This window comes from Notolepis coatsorum (genome assembly GCF_963971535.1).
Source record: "Notolepis coatsorum genome assembly, chromosome: 7".
Lineage (NCBI taxonomy): Eukaryota > Metazoa > Chordata > Actinopteri > Aulopiformes > Paralepididae > Notolepis > Notolepis coatsorum.
Window position 1 is genome coordinate 4,810,432 of NC_140171.1, and position 19,540 is coordinate 4,829,971.

The 19,540-nt window shown below is 43.4% G+C and overlaps 1 protein-coding gene across 1 annotated transcript in view; it reads right to left on the reverse strand.

Annotated features, from left to right (window-relative positions):
* LOC311232593 (nidogen-1-like) overlaps positions 1–19,540 on the reverse strand; it is a gene marked incomplete at its 5' end in the record, with an annotated part of 86,299 nt that overhangs the window by 35,114 nt on the left and 31,645 nt on the right. The window contains 4 exons of the mRNA XM_084319453.1: positions 5,563–5,691; positions 10,287–10,430; positions 13,261–13,389; positions 15,428–15,565. Of these exons, the coding sequence (XP_084175579.1) occupies positions 5,563–5,691; positions 10,287–10,430; positions 13,261–13,389; positions 15,428–15,565 (540 nt within the window). The remainder of the gene's footprint in view (positions 1–5,562; positions 5,692–10,286; positions 10,431–13,260; positions 13,390–15,427; positions 15,566–19,540) is intronic.

The following is a 19,540-nucleotide window of genomic DNA, read 5'->3' on the forward strand; positions in this document are numbered from 1 at the left end:
ACACAAAGGGAGCCGCATGTGATTGGTGGAGGCGGGACCCTTACTACAAAAACTGTTGTTGCTAATCATTGACACATGCTAGCGTGTAATAATCCCCCCCAGAAAAATCTACTTTGCATTTGATATATTGCAAATATATGCCATCACACACACTGGCATTTAAAGGGTTAGAAATTATAAAATCAATATTTGGTGTTATGATCAGGGCTGAAGTTGAATAAAAGATTGTATTATTTTCAATCTGACATTAAAAAAAAACAGAAAATCCATCAAAATCAGTGTTGTTGCTAGCTAGCCTGTTTTTTAACAATAATTTGTGATGCCATCACAAGCACTGGCATTTAAAGGGTACAAATAAAAAAATTCATGCACCAGAATGCAGGAAATTAAGTCTTTGTAACAAGAAAAAAAAGTGCTGCCCTGCCCTGCTGCCCTGCTTAAAAAGTGGCCTGACTGGGGCTATATTTTGCACTATATTTCCTGGCCTGAATGATTTCCCCAGTCCGGCCCTGGTTAAAAGCCTCCAATGTGTATTAGTGTGTGTGCGTTTGAACGTGTGCATGTTTCAACCATACATTTCCATTTATAAAAAATAATAAAAAAAAAAAAAAAAGATTAAATTTTTTTGTGTGCCTCCTATAATAGTGGGGGTCGCGGCTCTCTGACACCGTTATTTGGGGGTCGCGGCCTGAAAAGTTTGGGAACCCCTTCCCTAAAATACCACAAAGTATCACAAAATACCCCAAAGAACCTCAAAGTTCCCCAAAGTATACCTCAATGTACCACAAAATACTGGCTCAGAGGTAGAGCAGGTCAACTAATGAGCATATGGTCAATGCATGGTTTGGTCAGTGGTTTGAATCCCGGCTCCTTCTGTTCACATGCCGAAGTGTCCTTGGGCAAGACACTGAACACCAAATTGCTCCCAATGACAGTCTGGCTGCCATTGCTCTGTGAGTGCATGTGTTGTGCATTGGTGAAGGAGAGGCAATTATAAAGCTCTTTGTGCAGCAGGTAGGAAAGCGCTATATATGTGCCGTCCATTTCCCATTCCCAAAGTACCACAATATAACCTCTCCAGCAGGTCATAGCTCTCCAGCCAGGTTATAGCTCTCCAGCAGGTCATAGCTCTCCAGCCAGGTTATAGCTCTCCAGCAGGTCATAGCTCTCCAGCCAGGTTATAGCTCTCCAGCAGGTCATAGCTCTCCAGCCAGGTTATAATACGTTACACTATCAGCTCTCTGCCTCCGTACGGAAGAAGTACATACTGTTCTGTCTCCAGGACACGTTCTACTCTGTCGGTTCTCACGGGAACGGACGGGCTGGGGGGGTGGGGGGTGGGGGGGGGGGTGGGGGGGGGTGGGGGGGGGGCTGTTTAACTTAGCGAACGCACTTCCCATACCGTAGCCACACTGTGTTCTCACCGCAGACGGGCATGTAAACAGCACGTCTCTCTCTCGTGTTATCAACAATATCAACGATATCAACAATATCAATCAACGGCTCCTTCCCTCGCGACTGTGTGTTCTTAAACGCTCACAGGCCTCGTATAGTACATCTGTGCGTGTGTGTGTGAGTGTGAGTGTGTGTGTGTGTGCTTGTGTGTGTGTGTGTGTGCGTGTGTGTGTGTGCTTGTGTGTGTGTGTGTGCGTGTGTGTGTGTGTGTCTGTGCGTGTGTGTGTGTGTGTGTGTGTAGTGTGTGTGAGTGTGAGTGTGTGTGTGCGTGCGTGTGTGTGTGTGTGTGTGCTTGTGTGCGTGTGTGTGTGTGAGTGTGAGTGTGTGTTTTTGTAACTCCTCAGACAACAGTGGAGGTCACTGCTAGCTGGGTTCCTTGACACAAAATGCCCCCCCCCCCCCCCCCCCCCCCCGGAGATTAATGTATATGAAGTATGAAGAGTGTTTGGTGAGTTTGCCAACAAAACAGCCCGCAGACCGGTTCATGATTCATTTCATTCATGCATTCATTCTCCTTCCTCCCGAGCCGACGCCGCCACGATCTCCTTACATGGCCGCCTCGCGTCGGGTCTGTTTACTTTACCAGACGTTTATCCTAAAGGAGAACGCACAGACCTCAAATTAGGCCCGAGGAACGGCTATAAATCTCGACCTCTCCTGCTACTATATAGACAGCCGTGGTGCGTCTCCTCCTCCTCCCACGCCCCCCCCCCCCCCCCCCCCCCCCCCGCCCCCCTCCGAGCTCAGGCCTCCCCGTCCAGTCACGGAAAAGGAGGAGCCTTCGTTAACCCTTTCACTGCCGCACTGCTACAGAAGGTTAACCCCTTTATTATCGCACTATAGTAAAAGGGGGTAGTAAAAGGGTTAACCTTCTGTCGTGTTGCCAGTGAAAGGGTTATAACCCGCTGTGTCGCGTGGCAGTGAAAGGGTTAACCCTCTGTGTGTACTGTCGCGGTGCGAAGGGTTAACCGTTTTTGGTAGTGTCTGGAGTGTTGCATTTATTTGAAATTTTTGGACTTCATGGTGTTTTTGTTTTGTTCTTGACTTATTGTGATGTTTCTTCCTGACTTGTTTAAAGAAGACTTGTGTTGTCGGGCCTTACAAATACATTTGATTTGATTTGATTTAGTGCGGCAGTGAAAGGATTAAAGACATGTGTATGGCTTATCAAGGCGTGGGGAAGAGAGAACCCGCAGGCCTTTTCTACCCGCAGGCAGTACGCCCGCTGAACAGTTTCTACCCGCAGGCAGCGCTACTGTTGTTGCTACCTACTTACCTTGTACTGTCTTGTATTGTGTACTTTTATATTGTATCTTATAGTATATTATCGGACTGTGAAGCTCTGTATCCCCCCCCCCCCATGGTGCTTTGATACCTGAATTTCCCCAAGAGGATTAATAAAGGATCATGTTATCTTAATCTTTTTACACAATGAGGGGTTGTCCCAACACTGAGCTAAATATGCGTATTTAATATTATGTTAGATTATGTGCATTGTGGGTGCGGCTGGGTGGCGCAGCAGACTAAGCGCTCGTCACCAACGCGAGAGACACCGGTATCGAATCCGGCTGTCAGCGTTGCCTCCGGCTTGGCCCGGGCCGTCATACTGACTCAATTGGCAGAGTCAGCGGGAGGGAAGCCGGTGGGGTGGTAATCTGGTCGTTGTAAAACAGCGACTCCTACAGGTCGGTCAGGGCGCCTGCACAGCGAGGACAGGAGAGGGCGAGGGTAGTGTGAGCCTCCCACACGTTACACCTCGCCAATGAGAGTCCGCGCTGGCAGGTGAAAAGAAGTGGCTGGCTGACTCCGCATGTATCGGAGGGGACATGTGATAGTATCCATCAACCCTCCCTACGACCGACCAGTGGGGGGCACATGCGAGCAACGGCCAGGAAGGGGAGGGGGGAATTGACATGATGACTAAAATTGGGATGGGAGAAAAACACAGAAAAACAGGAGGAGAAAAAGTGGATAAAAAAAAGATATGTGCATTGTGCCTGTGTCTGTTCAGCTGTGACAAGAACCCTCCCTCTTGAAATGAGCCATTCAGAATCACAGCCACAATCGCTGTAGTTAGTAAGACCTCTTATGCATGTGTATGCGTGTGAAGATATCTTGATAAAACGCACATGTACACGAAGGGTGGATTGCACGTAAATATTTTCTTTTCTACCCAATGTTGAACCAAAAATATGTTTCTGACAACATTTCTAAGTGAGATTGCTTTGCTATTGCTGGATCTTGAGTCATATTTGATCTGCAACGTCTGTCTGAATGTTTTATCTGAATTTAATTTGACGGTACAGGCCACTGTTGGATGGGCGGCTTGCTCGTTCAGAAACAGGACTGAAAAAGAGAGGCTGCTAGAATGAGAACAGACTGAAACAGAGAGGTATAGAGGCTGCTAGAATGAGAACAGGACTGAAACAGAGAGGTATAGAGGCTGCTAGAATGAGAACAGGACTGAAACAGAGAGGTATAGAGGCTGCTAGAATGAGAACAGGACTGAAACAGAGAGGATATAGAGGCTGCTAGAATGAGAACAGGACTGAAACAGAGAGGTATAGAGGCTGCTAGAATGAGAACAGGACTGAAACAGAGAGGTATAGAGGCTGCTAGAATGAGAACAGGACTGAAACAGAGAGGTGTAGAGGCTGCTAGAATGAGAACAGGACTGAAACAGAGGTATAGAGGCTGCTAGAATGAGAACAGGACTGAAACAGAGAGGTATAGAGGCTGCTAGAATGAGAACAGGACTGAAACAGAGAGGTATAGAGGCTGCTAGAATGAGAACAGGACTGAAACAGAGAGGTATAGAGGCTGCTAGAATGAGAACAGGACTGAAACAGAGAGGTATAGAGGCTGCTAGAATGAGAACAGGACTGAAACAGAGAGGTATAGAGGCTGCTAGAATGAGAACAGGACTGAAACAGAGAGGTATAGAGGCTGCTATAATGAGAACAGGACTGAAACAGAGAGGTATAGAGGCTGCTAGAATGAGAACAGGACTGAAACAGAGAGGCTGCTAGAATGAGAACAGGACTGAAACAGAGAGGCTGCTAGAATGAGAACAGGACTGAAACAGAGGTATAGAGGCTGCTAGAATGATAACATGACTGAAACAGAGAGGTATAGAGGCTGCTAGAATGATAACATGACTGAAACAGAGAGGTATAGAGGCTGCTAGAATGAGAACAGGACTGAAACAGAGAGGTATAGAGGCTGCTAGAATGAGAACAGGACTGAAACAGAGAGGCATAGAGGCTGCTAGAATGAGAACAGGACTGAAACAGAGAGGTATAGAGGCTGCTAGAATGAGAACAGGACTGAAACAGATAGGTATAGAGGCTGCTAGAATGATAACAGGACTGAAACAGAGAGGTATAGAGGCTGCTAGAATGAGAACAGGACTGAAACAGAGAGGTATAGAGGCTGCTAGAATGAGAACAGGACTGAAACAGAGAGGTATAGAGGCTGCTAGAATGAGAACAGGACTGAAACAGAGAGGTACAGAGGCTGCTAGAATGAGAACAGGACTGAAACTGAGAGGTATAGAGGCTGCTAGAATGAGAACAGGACTGAAACAGAGGCTGCTAGAATGCTTTCTTTCAGCAATAAACTTAAAAGACATATTTAGGGACCTCAAAAACCTATTTAACTAAAATAATGTCCCCTTCCAAACTGCACTATGGAAGACTGGCACCCTGTGGCCATGAGAGGTAACTACACCTTGTTTAAACATGGATGGACAAGAGAAAACATTGTAACTGTGTTACATTTGTGTCGTTCACATTTGAGGCTCCAGAAATGAGACTGTAGCCTTTTTACAGACTTTGCGGCGCTGGTCGTGCCCGGCGTAAAGGGGCTTGTATGGGGAAATTTGGGAAAAGTTTGAAAATTCTGGGAATATTTTGGAAATTTTGGGGACATTTAGAAAGATTTGGGAAAATTGGGAATTAGTTTCAAACCCTGTGTTTCATGCATCTCTGTTGGGAAGGTCTTCTCCCGTTCAGCCCCAACTCGGTTTGATAAAGAAGCAGTTGTCTTTTCATGTGAAACCTTCACAGCACATGCATTGCTTAAACGTCACGAAAGTGGTTTACTTACCGGTGTTGCCGGGGGTACACTGAAGCCCGTCGCCATGGTAACCGGGACGGCACTGACAGCTGAAGGAGCCCTGGGTGTTGTAACAGACGGCGTCTCGGTGACAGCGCCCCTGCTGGCACTCCTCGATGTCTGCAGGAGAGGAGACGGTGAGGAACAAATCAAATCAAATCATGTATCTGTAAGGCCCGACGCCACGCGTTAATGTCCCCATGGGCCGGACACGTCTTCTTCAAACAAGACAAGAAGAAACATCTCAATAAATCAAGAACAAAACAAAAACATGCAACACTCCCAGACATACCCCACGCGAAGGTAAAAAACTCACTAAAAACCTAGCAAGCCAACACAAGAGACAAACTTTAGCCAGAACACTGTGAACCCTCCACTGACTAATCCCTGTTATTATCCCTCTGCATTTGAGCCATCCAAACTACCTAGGAGCAGCCACAGACCGGCCCCAACCAGGGACCAGCTCCAGGTGTAATGCCAGTACCTCGGTCAAGAGACCAACTCCAGCTGTAATGTCCAGTACCTCGGTCAAGAGACCAACTCCAGTTGTAATGCCAGTACCTTGGCAAGAGACCAACTCCAGTTGTAATGCCAGTACCTTGGCAAGAGACCAACTCCAGTTGTAATGCCAGTACCTTGGTCAAGGGACCAACTCCAGTTGTAATGCCAGTACCTTGGCAAGAGACCAACTCCAGTTGTAATGCCAGTACCTTGGTCAAGGGACCAACTCCAGTTGTAATGCCAGTACCTCGGTCAAGAGACCAACTCCAGTTGTAATGCCAGTACCTCGGTCAAGAGACCAACTCCAGTTGTAATGCCAGTACCTTGGTCAAGAGACAAACTCCAGTTGTAATGCCAGTACCTCGGTCAAGAGACCAACTCCAGTTGTAATGTCAGTACCTCGGTCAAGAGACCAACTCCAGTTGTAATGACCAGTACCTCGGTCAAGAGACCAACTCCAGTTGTAATGACCAGTACCTTGGTCAAGAGACCAACTCCAGTTGTAATGACCAGTACCTTGGTCAAGAGACCAACTCCAGTTGTAATGCCAGTACCTTGGTCAAGAGACCAACTCCAGTTGTAATGCCAGTACCTCGGTCAAGAGACCAACTCCAGTTGTAATGCCAGTACCTCGGTCAAGAGACCAACTCCAGTTGTAATGTCAGTACCTCGGTCAAGAGACCAACTCCAGTTGTAATGCCAGTACCTTGGTCAAGAGACCAACTCCAGTTGTAATGACCAGTACCTTAGTCAAGGGACCAACTCCAGTTGTAATGCCAGTACCTTGGTCAAGGGACCAACTCCAATTGGAATACCAGTACCTTGGTCAGGGCAATGGCAGGTGTAGTGGGGGGGGGGGGGGGGGCTGGAGTACCTGGTGGAAACCCACACGAACATGGGGAGAGAGCATGCAAACTCCACACAGAAAGGCCCCCTGCTGGGGTTTGAACCCAGGACCGTCTAGCTGTGAGGCAGCGGTGCTAAGCCCTGCACCACCGTGCTGCAGTCATTAAAGTTTAATAACGAGGTCTTCTTAACCCCTCCACCACCAGGAGCCTTTTCATGTGGAAAGGTGGGGGTGTTTCAACATAGGAGTTTGCACCAATAGCCTATTACTGTGTGATTTCACCCTCGTTACACATGTTAACCTGTGTTATTTATATAAATATTACTGTGTGATTTCACCCTCGTTACACATGTTAACCTGTGTTAGTTATGACTGAATGAAAACACAAGGCACCTCTTTAAAGGTAGATGTTTGACTATTTCAGTAGGAACGTGACATTCTGCTCAGTACTGCAGACCACACGCTACTCTCTCTGCAAGCAGGTCTCACACACATGTAGCTGCAGACCTAAAGTCACGCGCTAAAAATCGAACCCTAACTAACCTTACTGTCATGCACTTGTCCTAATATACTAACCTAGCACTCAACACTTTGATGAACATCAGCTTCCTGATGACTTGTCGGTTGTCGTACAGAACTTGTAAGTCGCTTTGGATAAAAGCGTCAGCTAAATTACTAAATGTAAAATGTAAATGTACTCTCTCTGCAAGCAGGTCTCACACACACACATGTAGCTGGACTGGCTTGTAGCCAGAGCGTTGGAGGCATGAAAAGAGGGGGGATGTATGTATGTAACAAATGACCAACGAGCTCCACAGCTGGAAGGCAGGGTTTTCTGCATTTCCTGTCCAGGTGGAAGCGTTTCCCCCGCGCAGGGGCTCTGGAGAGGGGGTGAGTTACAACCAGGAGGTCACGGGAAACCCTCCACAGGCACACGTTTCAGAGCAGAAACAGGCTGTTCTTTCTCAAGCCCCCGTCTCGCTCGGAAAAGGTTGCAAATTCGGCCGATATATACGTCGCCACATCAGAACGATAGCGCTGTCGTGATTTCATATACCGTAGTCTATTATGTGCAGTTAGTCTCGGTGGCAATAATAGTCGTTTAGATTTGACGACGAACAGATCCTGTTACAACCGTCAGTTGGCAATCTTGTTTTTTCGGGTGGTTTTTAAGACAGACGGCAGCTGACACAACAAAGGCTGCCCTCCCCTAGTTGATCCTGGTCAAGTCAACCCCCCCCCCCCCCTTTGGAATAACCTGCCTCAAAACCTCTGCTGCATTTACAGTAGATTCACTTTTTAAAATAATCTTAAATTGTATTTAACAGTGTAAAGTATTTTGTTTTGTTTCTTTTGTTTTCTGTGTCTGTGCTTGCATGTCATTTTAGCCATCTTAATTGTTAGTTTCATTATGCATTGTGTGTTGAGTACTGACTTTTAATAACTTTGTTTTGCAATAATATTTGTTTTTGTATGTTTTTTTTGTGTGGACCCCAGGAAGACTAGCTGGTTGCTATGGCACCAGCTAATGGGGATCCGTAATCAAATCAAATCAAATCAAAATCATATAAAAGGTTACATGGCCCTCACCCTGGCAAACACGACCATATAAAAGGCTACATGGCCCTCACCCTGGCAAACACGACCATATAAAAGGCTACATGTGGTAAAGAGAAGAGAAGGTAAAGACGATTTTGAACTGTTGAACAGTAATCCAGAACTATTTTATTGCACTGTAAAAAAAAAACGTATTTTTTTTATCTATTCCATTCTACTATTTCATTGCACTGCACTATTGCACTATTTTACTCTGTCTATTTTATCTTACTCTTTTTATTATTGTCTATTTAAAACTGAATCAAACCATAAACAAGGTGGCCTGTTGGGATGTTAGATCCTAATGTGAAAAACTGTGATTTTATATGTCTGCACTTTATGTGCTAATTTTATGCCCGTCTTTTTTCTGTCGTGAAGCACTTTGAGCTGCAGTTTCTTTATGAAAGGTGCTATACAAATAAAGTTTATTATTATTATTATTATTATTATTATTATTATTATTATTATTATTATTATTATTATTATTATTATATTATTATTATTATTATTATTATTATTATTATTATTATTATTATTATTATTATTATTATTATTATTATTATTATTATTATTATTATTATCATTACATGGCCCTCACGCCTGGTTATTTCAATCATACATTCATTTTTTAGCCACTGTTTATACTGTATATTAGGGCTGTCCCCGACTAAGGATTTGGATGGTCGACTATGATTGGCCAAAATTTGCCGTTAGTCGACTATTGGTCGACAATTTTTTTTTTTATAAAATAAGTATAATATTTTTAAAATATATATTTTTTTCTCATTCCATTTGGGCTGTGGGGGGTGCTTAATGTCTGAAGGAGTCGACTGAAGGCTTCTTGTCCTCTGCAAAAGCATGCAATTGGTCCACTGATGGATACATCTTGATATTTGTCTAGTCTAGTGTGTTCATTAGATGGGTGAAATCCTCTTTCAGTGCCTCTGTGCCTGTTTTCGTAGGCAGTTAGCCTCTGGTATGCGCGCCATTAGTGTTAGCCACGCTTCTAGGCCTCTTTTCTTTTGGAAAGAATGATACCTTTTTTTTTTTTTTTTTTTACTATTCGACTAAGAGGTTGGCCAGTCGACTACGGCTCCTTTCGACCGATTAGTCGACTAATAGGGGTCAGCCCTACTGTATATATATATAGTCCTGTATAGTGTATGTACATCGTGTCCCATATGTTACTTACTGTATGTTTATAGTGTCCTATATGTCACTTTATGTTTATATTAGATCTTTTTTATATACACCATGGGAAGGGGGAAACGCAATTTCATTTCTCTGTATGTCTTGCACATTATGAGAAGCGATAATAAAGCTGACTTTGACTTTGATATAAAAGGTTACATGGACCTCACCCTGGCAGACCTGACCATATAAAAGGCTACATGGCCCTCACCCTGGCAGACCTGACCATATAAAAGGCTACATGGCCCTCACCCTGGCAGACCTGACCATATAAAAGGCTACATGGCCCTCACCCTGGCAGACCTGACCATATAAAAGGCTCCATGGCCCTCACCCTGGCAGACCCGGCCATATAAAAGGCTCCATGGCCCTCACCCTGGCAGACCTGACCATATAAAAGGCTCCATGGACGTCACCCTGGCAGACCTGACCATATAAAAGGCTCCATGGCCCTCACCCTGGCAGACCCGGCCATATAAAAGGCTCCATGGCCCTCACCCTGGCAGACCTGACCATATAAAAGGCTCCATGGCCCTCACCCTGGCAGACCTGACCATATAAAAGGCTCCATGGTCCTCACCCTGGCACACGCGGCCGTCCCCCAGGAAGCCGGGCAGACAGGAGCAGATGTAGGCGGAGCCTCCGGTGTAGCTGCAGGATGCCCTGTCTGGGACGTCACAGTCGTGGCTGCCGCGCAGGCAGTGGTTCACCGGACGGTTGGCCTCTGCAGAGAAGGACAGAGGGGGCGGAGTTACACCTCTGTACTCATGTAAAAGGAACATGCCCACATTATTAGACTAGATTAGATTAGACTAGATTAGACTAGACTAGATTAGACTAGATTAGACTAGACTAGATTAGATTAGACTAGACTAGACTAGATTAGACTAGACTAGACTAGATTAGACTAGACTAGATTAGACTAGACTAGACTAGATTAGACTAGACTAGATTAGATTAGACTAGACTAGACTAGATTAGACTAGACTAGATTAGACTAGACTAGACTAGATTAGACTAGATTAGATTAGACTAGACTAGATTAGACTAGATTAGACTAGATTAGATTAGACTAGACTAGACTAGATTAGACTAGACTAGATTAGACTAGACTAGACTAGACTAGATTAGACTAGACTAGATTAGACTAGACTAGACTAGATTAGACTAGATTAGACTAGACTAGATTAGATTAGACTAGATTAGACTAGACTAGACTAGATTAGATTCGATTAGATTCGACTAGATTAGACTAGATTAGATTAGATTAGACTAGATTAGATTAGATTCGATTAGACTAGAATAGACTTGATTAGATTAGACTAGATTAGATTAGATTAGATTAGACTATACTAGACTATACTAGACTAGATTAGATTAGACTAGACTAGATTAGACTAGACTAGACTAGACTAGACTAGATTAGATTAGACTAGATTAGACTAGACTAGATTAGATTAGACTAGATTAGATTAGACTAGACTAGATTAGATTCGATTAGATTCGACTAGATTAGACTAGATTAGATTAGATTAGACTAGATTAGATTAGATTCGATTAGACTAGAATAGACTTGATTAGATTAGACTAGATTAGATTAGATTAGATTAGACTATACTAGACTATACTAGACTAGATTAGATTAGACTAGAATAGACTTGATTAGATTAGACTAGATTAGATTAGATTAGATTAGACTATACTAGACTATACTAGACTAGATTAGACTAGAATAGACTTGATTAGATTAGATTAGACAATACTAGACTAGACTAGACTAGACTAGATTAGATTAGACTATTTTAGATTAGATTAGACTAAATTAGATTAGATTAGATTAGACTAGATTAGATTAGACTAGATTAGATTCAACTAGATTAGATTAGATTACACTAGATTAGATTAGATTTGATTGGATTAGATTCGACTAGATTAGATTAAATTTGATCAGATACAATTAGATTAAACTAGATTTGATTTGATTAAATTAGATTACACTAGATTAGATTAGATGCAAATGTATTGTTTGTCAACATACAGCACAAGTACTACAGTACACCGAAAAGAAGTCAATAATAATAAATAACCAATAAGTAAAGTGCAATAGTAATATACAATGTACAGGTGATTAAACTGGGTATAAAATATATATGTCAGTACTACTGAGTAATAGTGCTAATCAGATGTATGTACAGTGTAGTATTATGTACATTAATATGTACAGTGATACAGGTATAAAGACACTATGGTAGTAAATCATACTGGCCAGCAGCGTAACTAGTAAGAGTAGGTAAGGGATATAGATATAGCATCTAGATATATGCAAAAAGGATTACATGCAGGTATGTACAGACATAATGTGGATACATATAGATATATGTATACAGCATTATTGTACATGATAGGAGGATGTCTCTGAGGAGAAGGAGGAGGAGCAGATGGAGGAGAAGAAGGAGAGGAAGAAGGAGGAGGAGACAGAGGAGAAGAAGGAGAGGAAGGAGGAGGAGGAAACAGAGGAGAAGAAGGAGAGGAAGAAGGAGGAGGAGGAGACAGAGGAGAAGAAGGAGAGGAAGAAGGAGGAGGAGACAGAGGAGAAGAAGGAGAGGAAGGAGGAGGAGGAAACAGAGGAGAAGAAGGAGAGGAAGAAGGAGGAGGAGGAGACAGAGGAGAAGAAGGAGAGGAAGAAGGAGGAGGAGACAGAGGAGAAGAAGGAGAGGAAGGAGGAGGAAACAGGAAAAGGAGAGGAAGAAGGAGGAGGAGGAGGAGAAGAAGGAGAAGGAGAGGAAGGAGGAGGAGGAGGAGAAGAAGGAGAAGGAGAGGAAGGAGGAGGAGGAGGAGGAGGAGGAGGAGGAGGAGGAGAAGAAGATACACAACAAACCGCTCACCATATCCACATTTAGAATCATACAAACCTGGTTATTAGCATCAATCGCTCTCAGAACATCTGTACGTGCACCGGGGGACCTACACACACACACACACACACACACACACGCACACACACACACACACACACACACACACGCACACACACGCACGCACACACGCACACACGCTCTCTCACACACACACACACACACACACACACACACACACACACACACACACACACGCACGCACACACGCACACACGCTCTCACACACACACACACACACACACACACACACACACACACACACACACACACACACACACACACACACACACACGCACACACACACACACACACACACACACACACACACGCACACACACACACACACAACCACACACACACACACACACACACACGCACACACACGCACGCACACACGCACACACGCTCTCTCACACACACACACACACACACACACACACACACACACACACACACACACACACACACACACACACAGCACACATGCACACACACACACACGCTCTCACACACACACACACACACGCACGCACACACACGCACACACATGTACACGCTCACACACACGCACACGCCCCACTATCCGCCCACCAACCAACACAGCTGTGAACACACACACGCGTGTGGGGGACGTACCCACGCAGGTCCTCCCATCGCTGGAGAACTGGAAGCCGTCCAGGCACTCGCAGCGGAAGGTGCCCGGCTGGTCGTTGCAGACGGAGTTCGCGCCGCAGATCTGCGGAGTCTCCCGGCATTCGTCAATGTCTGCCGAGTGAGATGAAGATGAGGAGGAGGACGAGGATGATGATGATGATGATGATATCAACAACAAGATTCAAGAGGTTTATTTGTCACATACATACCGGGGCATACAGTGAAATGCGGGTGGGCCATGCCCGCTTTGATCGTGCAATAATACTAATAATAAAAATAGACATAAAAAAACAGGTAATAAAAAGACATAAAATAGGCATGATAAAATAGACGTGCTAAAGTCCTGAGATATAGTGCAATACAATGTTAGCTACGGATTTAAGTCACTGGGTACTGTGTACACTACTATACAATATACAGTTTTTACTCTATATCCGTATGCTATACTTGCTATATCTAAACTATACTATACAAGAACCACGTCGGTTCTTTCTTAAAGTGACATAAGGTAATAAGTGACATGATCGTCCACTGGAAGCCGTTCTAGTGACTGGTCTGAGTTTGCCCAGAACATAAATCTGCATTTTGCTATGATGCCCCTCTAGCTCATGGAATGAACTCCAACAGTCCTTAATGCTTGAGATTCTCTCCTCTGTTGCAGAGTTTAAAACCTTGACCTCCAACCTTTTGTCAATCAAGTTGTACGTGTTTTAATTGATTTGTCATCCTTACTTTTGATTGTATAGGCCTATACCTTTTTCTGTGCTTACTCCTGTATGAACACTCGACGTGACTGTAAACGAGGGAAACCTCAGTTGCCTTTCGAGTTTAAATAAAGGTTTGAATACAAACCAAATACTCCAACTCACTAATGTGATTAATTTATTTAGCTTTTCACCGTCTCCTTGGAAATAACTTTTGTTTTTCCACTTTTCACCAAGAAAGTGTGATTTATTTGACATATTTCATGACCAGTATGTAAACGTTCAGCTACATATACAATATACTGTAAAAAAAACAGCTGGTTCTAGATAATAAGCCTGGATTTCTTTGGGAGCTTTGCTTATCGTCACATCTGCTGTGTACATGAAACGTTGACTCATAAAAGCAACTAACGAAATAAAGAACAAGGCGAGTACAGTTGTACATTTCTATCACGGAGAATAGATCTCTCATGGAGATCAGTGGACCTTCTCAAGGGAGGTTCTCCCGCCGTCCCCCCTCACAGGATGGACATATACCGCTCCCACCCACCTCTGCTCCCCTTCCCTCCAGAAGATATCCTCCTACACATTCTGTCTCCTTTCTCCCAGATTTAAACTGATTAGAGTATCCACTTGGGTCTCCGATTAGAGGCTAATCATGCTCCCGCCGGGAACCGGAACGGCTCCGTTTGGAAGAACTTTGAGGAACTGATCATGAACAGATAACTAGTCACGATCGCAACACACGTCGTTGTACAGTTTCCATGAACAGATAACCAGTCCTTCTGTATAGTTCACGTTGAGATCACGAGGACAAGGGGACGAAGAAGGAGGAGGAGGAGGAGGAGGGGCAGAAGGAGGAGAAGGAGAAGAAGAAGGAGGAAAATAAGGAGAAAAAGAAGGAGAAGAAGAAGGAGGAGGAGAAGAAGAAGAAGGAGAAAAAGAAGGAGAAAAAAAGAAGGATGAGAAGAAGGAGGAGGAGAAGAAGAAGGATAAGGAAAGGAGGAGAAGCAGGAGAAGGAGAAGCAGAAGAAGGAGAAGAAAAAGAAGGCAGAGGAGAAGGAGGAGAAGAAGGAGAAGAAAAAGAAGGAGAAGAATTAGGGAAAAAAAGGAGAAGAAGAAGAAGAAGAAGAAGAAGAAGAAGAAGAAGAAGAAGAAGAAGAAGAAGAAGAAGAAGAAGAAGAAGAAGAAGAAGAAGAAGAAGAAAAAGAAAAAGAAGAAGAAAAAGAAAAAGAAAAAGAAAAAGAAAAAGAAGAAGAAGAAGAAGAAGAAGAAGAAGAAGAAGAAGAAGAAGAAGAAGAAGAAGAAGAAGAAGAAGAAGAAGAAGAAGAAGAAGAAGAAGAAGAAGAAGAAGAAGAAGAAGAAGAAGAAGAAGAAGAAGAAGAAGAAGAAGAAGAAGAAGAAGAAGAAGAAGAAGAAGAAGAAGAAGAAGAGGAGTATCTTACCATGGCAGGAACGGCCATCACCGGTGAAACCAGTGGCACACTCGCAGGTGAACTGGACGCCCTCTCCAGGCCTGCAGGCTGCGTTGGTGTCACAGCCGTGTCTGCCGGTGAAACACGGGTTCTGCTCCGGCGGGCCACCTGCACCGAGACACAAATGTTTAAAAGGCCCGATCAGTAAAGGCCCCAGACGTGAACACAAATCGATTGAGCTCTTGATACGAGGACCAACGGGTCCTGGTGGTGATGAGTAACGAGTTGTCTTCAAACCTGTTTGCTGTTAAAGTGTATAGTTGGAGAAGGTTTATTTGCGTTGGTCATGCTTAAAAGGTCCCCTATCTTATAAATGGCCTTTTCCAGTGGTTGTTTTCTACCAATGTGGGGGTTGTACCAACACCGACTAGATGTGAAATCTCTAGCCTGTCCCTCGTTTCTTCAGTTCAGCTGAGACAAGAACCTCCCCCCACTGAACCAAGCCATTCTGAAGTGACTCGCTCGCTGACGTGATTAGGCGCTGATCTGCCACCGCCCCGCCCCCCCCCCACAATCAACTGTGATACGTTTCTGAAATAATTAAATGAAATTAATTTTTTTTTATAATGAATAATAATGAAAACAATTTAATTGTATTATTATTTTTTTAATCTAACCCTAACTAACCTTACTGTCATGCACTTGTCCTAATAAACTAACCTACACTGTAGCACTCAACACTTTGATGAACATTGTTACTCAGCTGATAGAGTTGTGCCCTTCCTGATGACCTGTCGTACAGAACTTGTAAGTCGCTTTGGATAAAAGCGGCAACTAAATGACTAAATGTAAATGTAAAACGGAGCGAGTGGAAATAATGCGGAGGCGGTTTCGACAGCAGACAGCAGAGACCTTCAGCTGTCCAGCACTTCCTCAAAAGTGTTCGACAGCATAGCTTCCAGAGTGCTTATAAATCCCAGCTTTCCCCCCCTGCGCCATTTCTATGTGCAGTGAAAGCTTCAATGCTTCTAAATAAGATTGGCAATGCACCGTCCGACCCTCGTAACGTTAACGTAACGTCAGCCGCCTGCTAGCCAACCCAATCACACACACAGAGAAGCAGCTTCACTAGATAAAATGGGTGGGAGGGATTCGGGGGACTCTCGCTCTCTCGCTCGTATCTGCTAGTGCAATGGTTCCCAAAGTCGGGGTCGCGACCCAAAGGTGGGCCGCGAGCAGCCACGGGAGGGCCGCGAGATGATTTAAAAAAAATAAAATAAAAATTGTCAGGCCACTGAACTTAGAAGCAGGCCAGGACAGTGTTTCTAGTTGTATTCTAAAATTCTATTCTATTGTATTCTAAAATGTGACTATATGGTTTTATATTAACTTAATAAATAAACAAAAACTAAAAATCTACTTATTTCAACGAACATTTCAAACTAAATAACAGATTATGCACATAAAACGCTGAAAACAAACCGAAGCAACAATAGTATTTTAATGAGGCTATTATTATTATTATCATTATTATTTTGCAACAAGTTAGCCCTCTCATAAATAGCACATATAAATGAATAACTAACTTGAACTAACTTAATAGGATTGAAGTGATATTGGCTTAAAAAATCGGTCGCCGGGCAAAGAAATAAATTAAAAAAAGCCTGACGATGTGCATTGGGCCGCGGCTCTCTGACGCCTTATTTTCTGGGTCCTGGCCTGAAAAGTTTGGGAACCCCTTTGCTAGTGCAGGTGGGTGACTGTCACTCAAAGCGCATTGCGAGTATGGGCGGAGCCCAGCCAAAAACAGCTTGGACATTGGAAGGGCACAAAGAGGTGCTCCACAGTACTTGATTAAAATACAAAACAATTAGGGATGTCCGATATTATCGGCCGATATCGGCAGTAAAATGTGATATCGGAAAATACCGGTATAAAAAAAACAAAAAAAAAAAACAATAACAATATATATATATATTTTTTTACATTTATTTAACCTTTATTTACCCAGGCAAGCAAGTAAGAACCTATTCTTATTTTATTTATTGTCAAAAGTATGCATGTTGGTTTAATTCAACAACAAGAGATATGTAATGTTAATTTTAACTTAATTATCATATTTTGCACAGATAATGCTTACATTTAGAAGCCTTTTGAATGCATCCAGTGAAATTATTAGTTACCTGAAATTATTCAGTTTTTTTGGGGGGGAAACCCTGCATATATCGGTATCGGTTGATATCGGTATCGGTATCGGTATCGGAAATTAAGAGTTGAACAATATCGGAATATCGGTATCGGTAAAAAAGCCAATATCGAGCATCCCTAAAAACAATGCATTTTATTGGGGGGGGGGGGATTACAGATGTGTTCCATAGACTCACAGGAATTGTGTAAAATTGCCCAAAAAGTTAAAAATTAAACAAAATATGGGACCTTTCAAATCTATTCCGATTTACAGTGAGTTGAGGGAGATCCAAATTGCGTGTTTTTATGTCCGTGGAAGGCAGAGCCATTCCGAGGGACAGTATGCATTCGGTACCATCTGTGTGTGTGTGGGTGAGTGTGTGTGTGGGTGTGTGAATCCGTGCGATATCTCAAAACCTATGGGGCCGATGAGCTGGCGCTTTAGTGCAGAATGTTCGGAGGCACAGATATGAGCGGGGAACACGTTTCACACGTTTCACATGTGGCAACAGGAAGTGTTTTTGGGGGGGGGAATTAATTTCCAGCATTCTCCATTGACTTTCGTACTCTCATGCAGTGTTGGGAAAGTTCACTTTCTACATGAACTAGTTCAGTTCACAGTTCACAATTTTTAAAATGAACTAGTTCAGTTCATAGTTCATAATTCAAAAATGTTAACTAAAGTTCATGGTTTCAAAAAAGAACTAATTTATAGTTTATAGTTCTTTAAAAAAAAATGTATAGTTATTTTTTCCAATACGTTGCTGGCTGCGTGCTATTATTTGTAAAAATTATTGAACCACAGACAGCAATCGGAATACTGGCATTTGCATTTTTCATTTGTCATATATGTCCTGATGAATTGAAAATGGGGGATCCTGATGTAAACAAGACGAAAGTCTTTCTCTGGTCTGCATTCCTCTTAACAATTGTCTGTTAATAAAGTTTTCATCAATCAATCAATGCATTTCCATAACGCTTTGCTGTCGCCCATTCAGTCCACACTAGTAGCAGCTGCAGCTTTCATCTCTACAGTATATTTTCAAAACATGAGGAAAAACGTTGCTTGAATTGTCTTTATTATGAAAACAAAAACAGGTCGTTTGCTTATTCTCAATGTGCCGTTTAAACTTTAAGGTTTGCTGTCGATATACGGACTTGCTTCTTCAAACCGGTGGACAAAGTTTACAGACAAACGTTAAATTTTTTCCGTCTGAGTCAGTACTGACTTTAACGTTAAACTCTTTTAAATGCTCATACGCCGACGTCGTAGAGTCTGACTCTGAGCGAGTGCTGCTCTCGACCTGCTGCTGTAGCTCTCGGCTTCTGCTCGCAGATTCCGCGGTTCCACTGTTGTTGTGTAGAGGAGTCTGATGACGTAGCCAGGGGTGACAGGCGCGTTGCCAGATCGGGTGGTTTTCCACATACTTTTGTAGCCTGTTTACGGTGTGTTTTAACTGGGTTTTCGGCTGAAATGCATATGAAATCTGGCACACCTTTGAACGCCGTTATAATAATAGTGCTGAGAATGAACGCACGTTTGAACGCCGTTATACAGCGCTGATAATGAACGCGTTCTCAATAACGTTCATTTAGCGGATAATCAGTACGTTCAGTTCACGTTCGCCCAAAATACGAACGCGTTCATGAACGATCGTTCATTGAACGCGTTCAGGTACATCACTGCTCTCATGGTCCTGTGTGTAGTTGTGGTAGAAGAAGAGGAAGAAGGAGAAGGAGAAGAAGAAGGAGAAGAAGGAGGAGCAGAAGAAGGAGAAGGAGAAGAAGGAGGAGAAGAAGGAGGAGAAGAAGGAGAAGAAGAGGAAGAAGGAGAAGAAGAAGGAGAAGAAGGAGGAGAATGAGAAGAAGAAGGAGGAGAAGAAGAAAAATGTGACTAAATGTAAAATGTCATATGTCCTTTATTCCTCAGGGAAACTATGTATGGCCCACTATAGC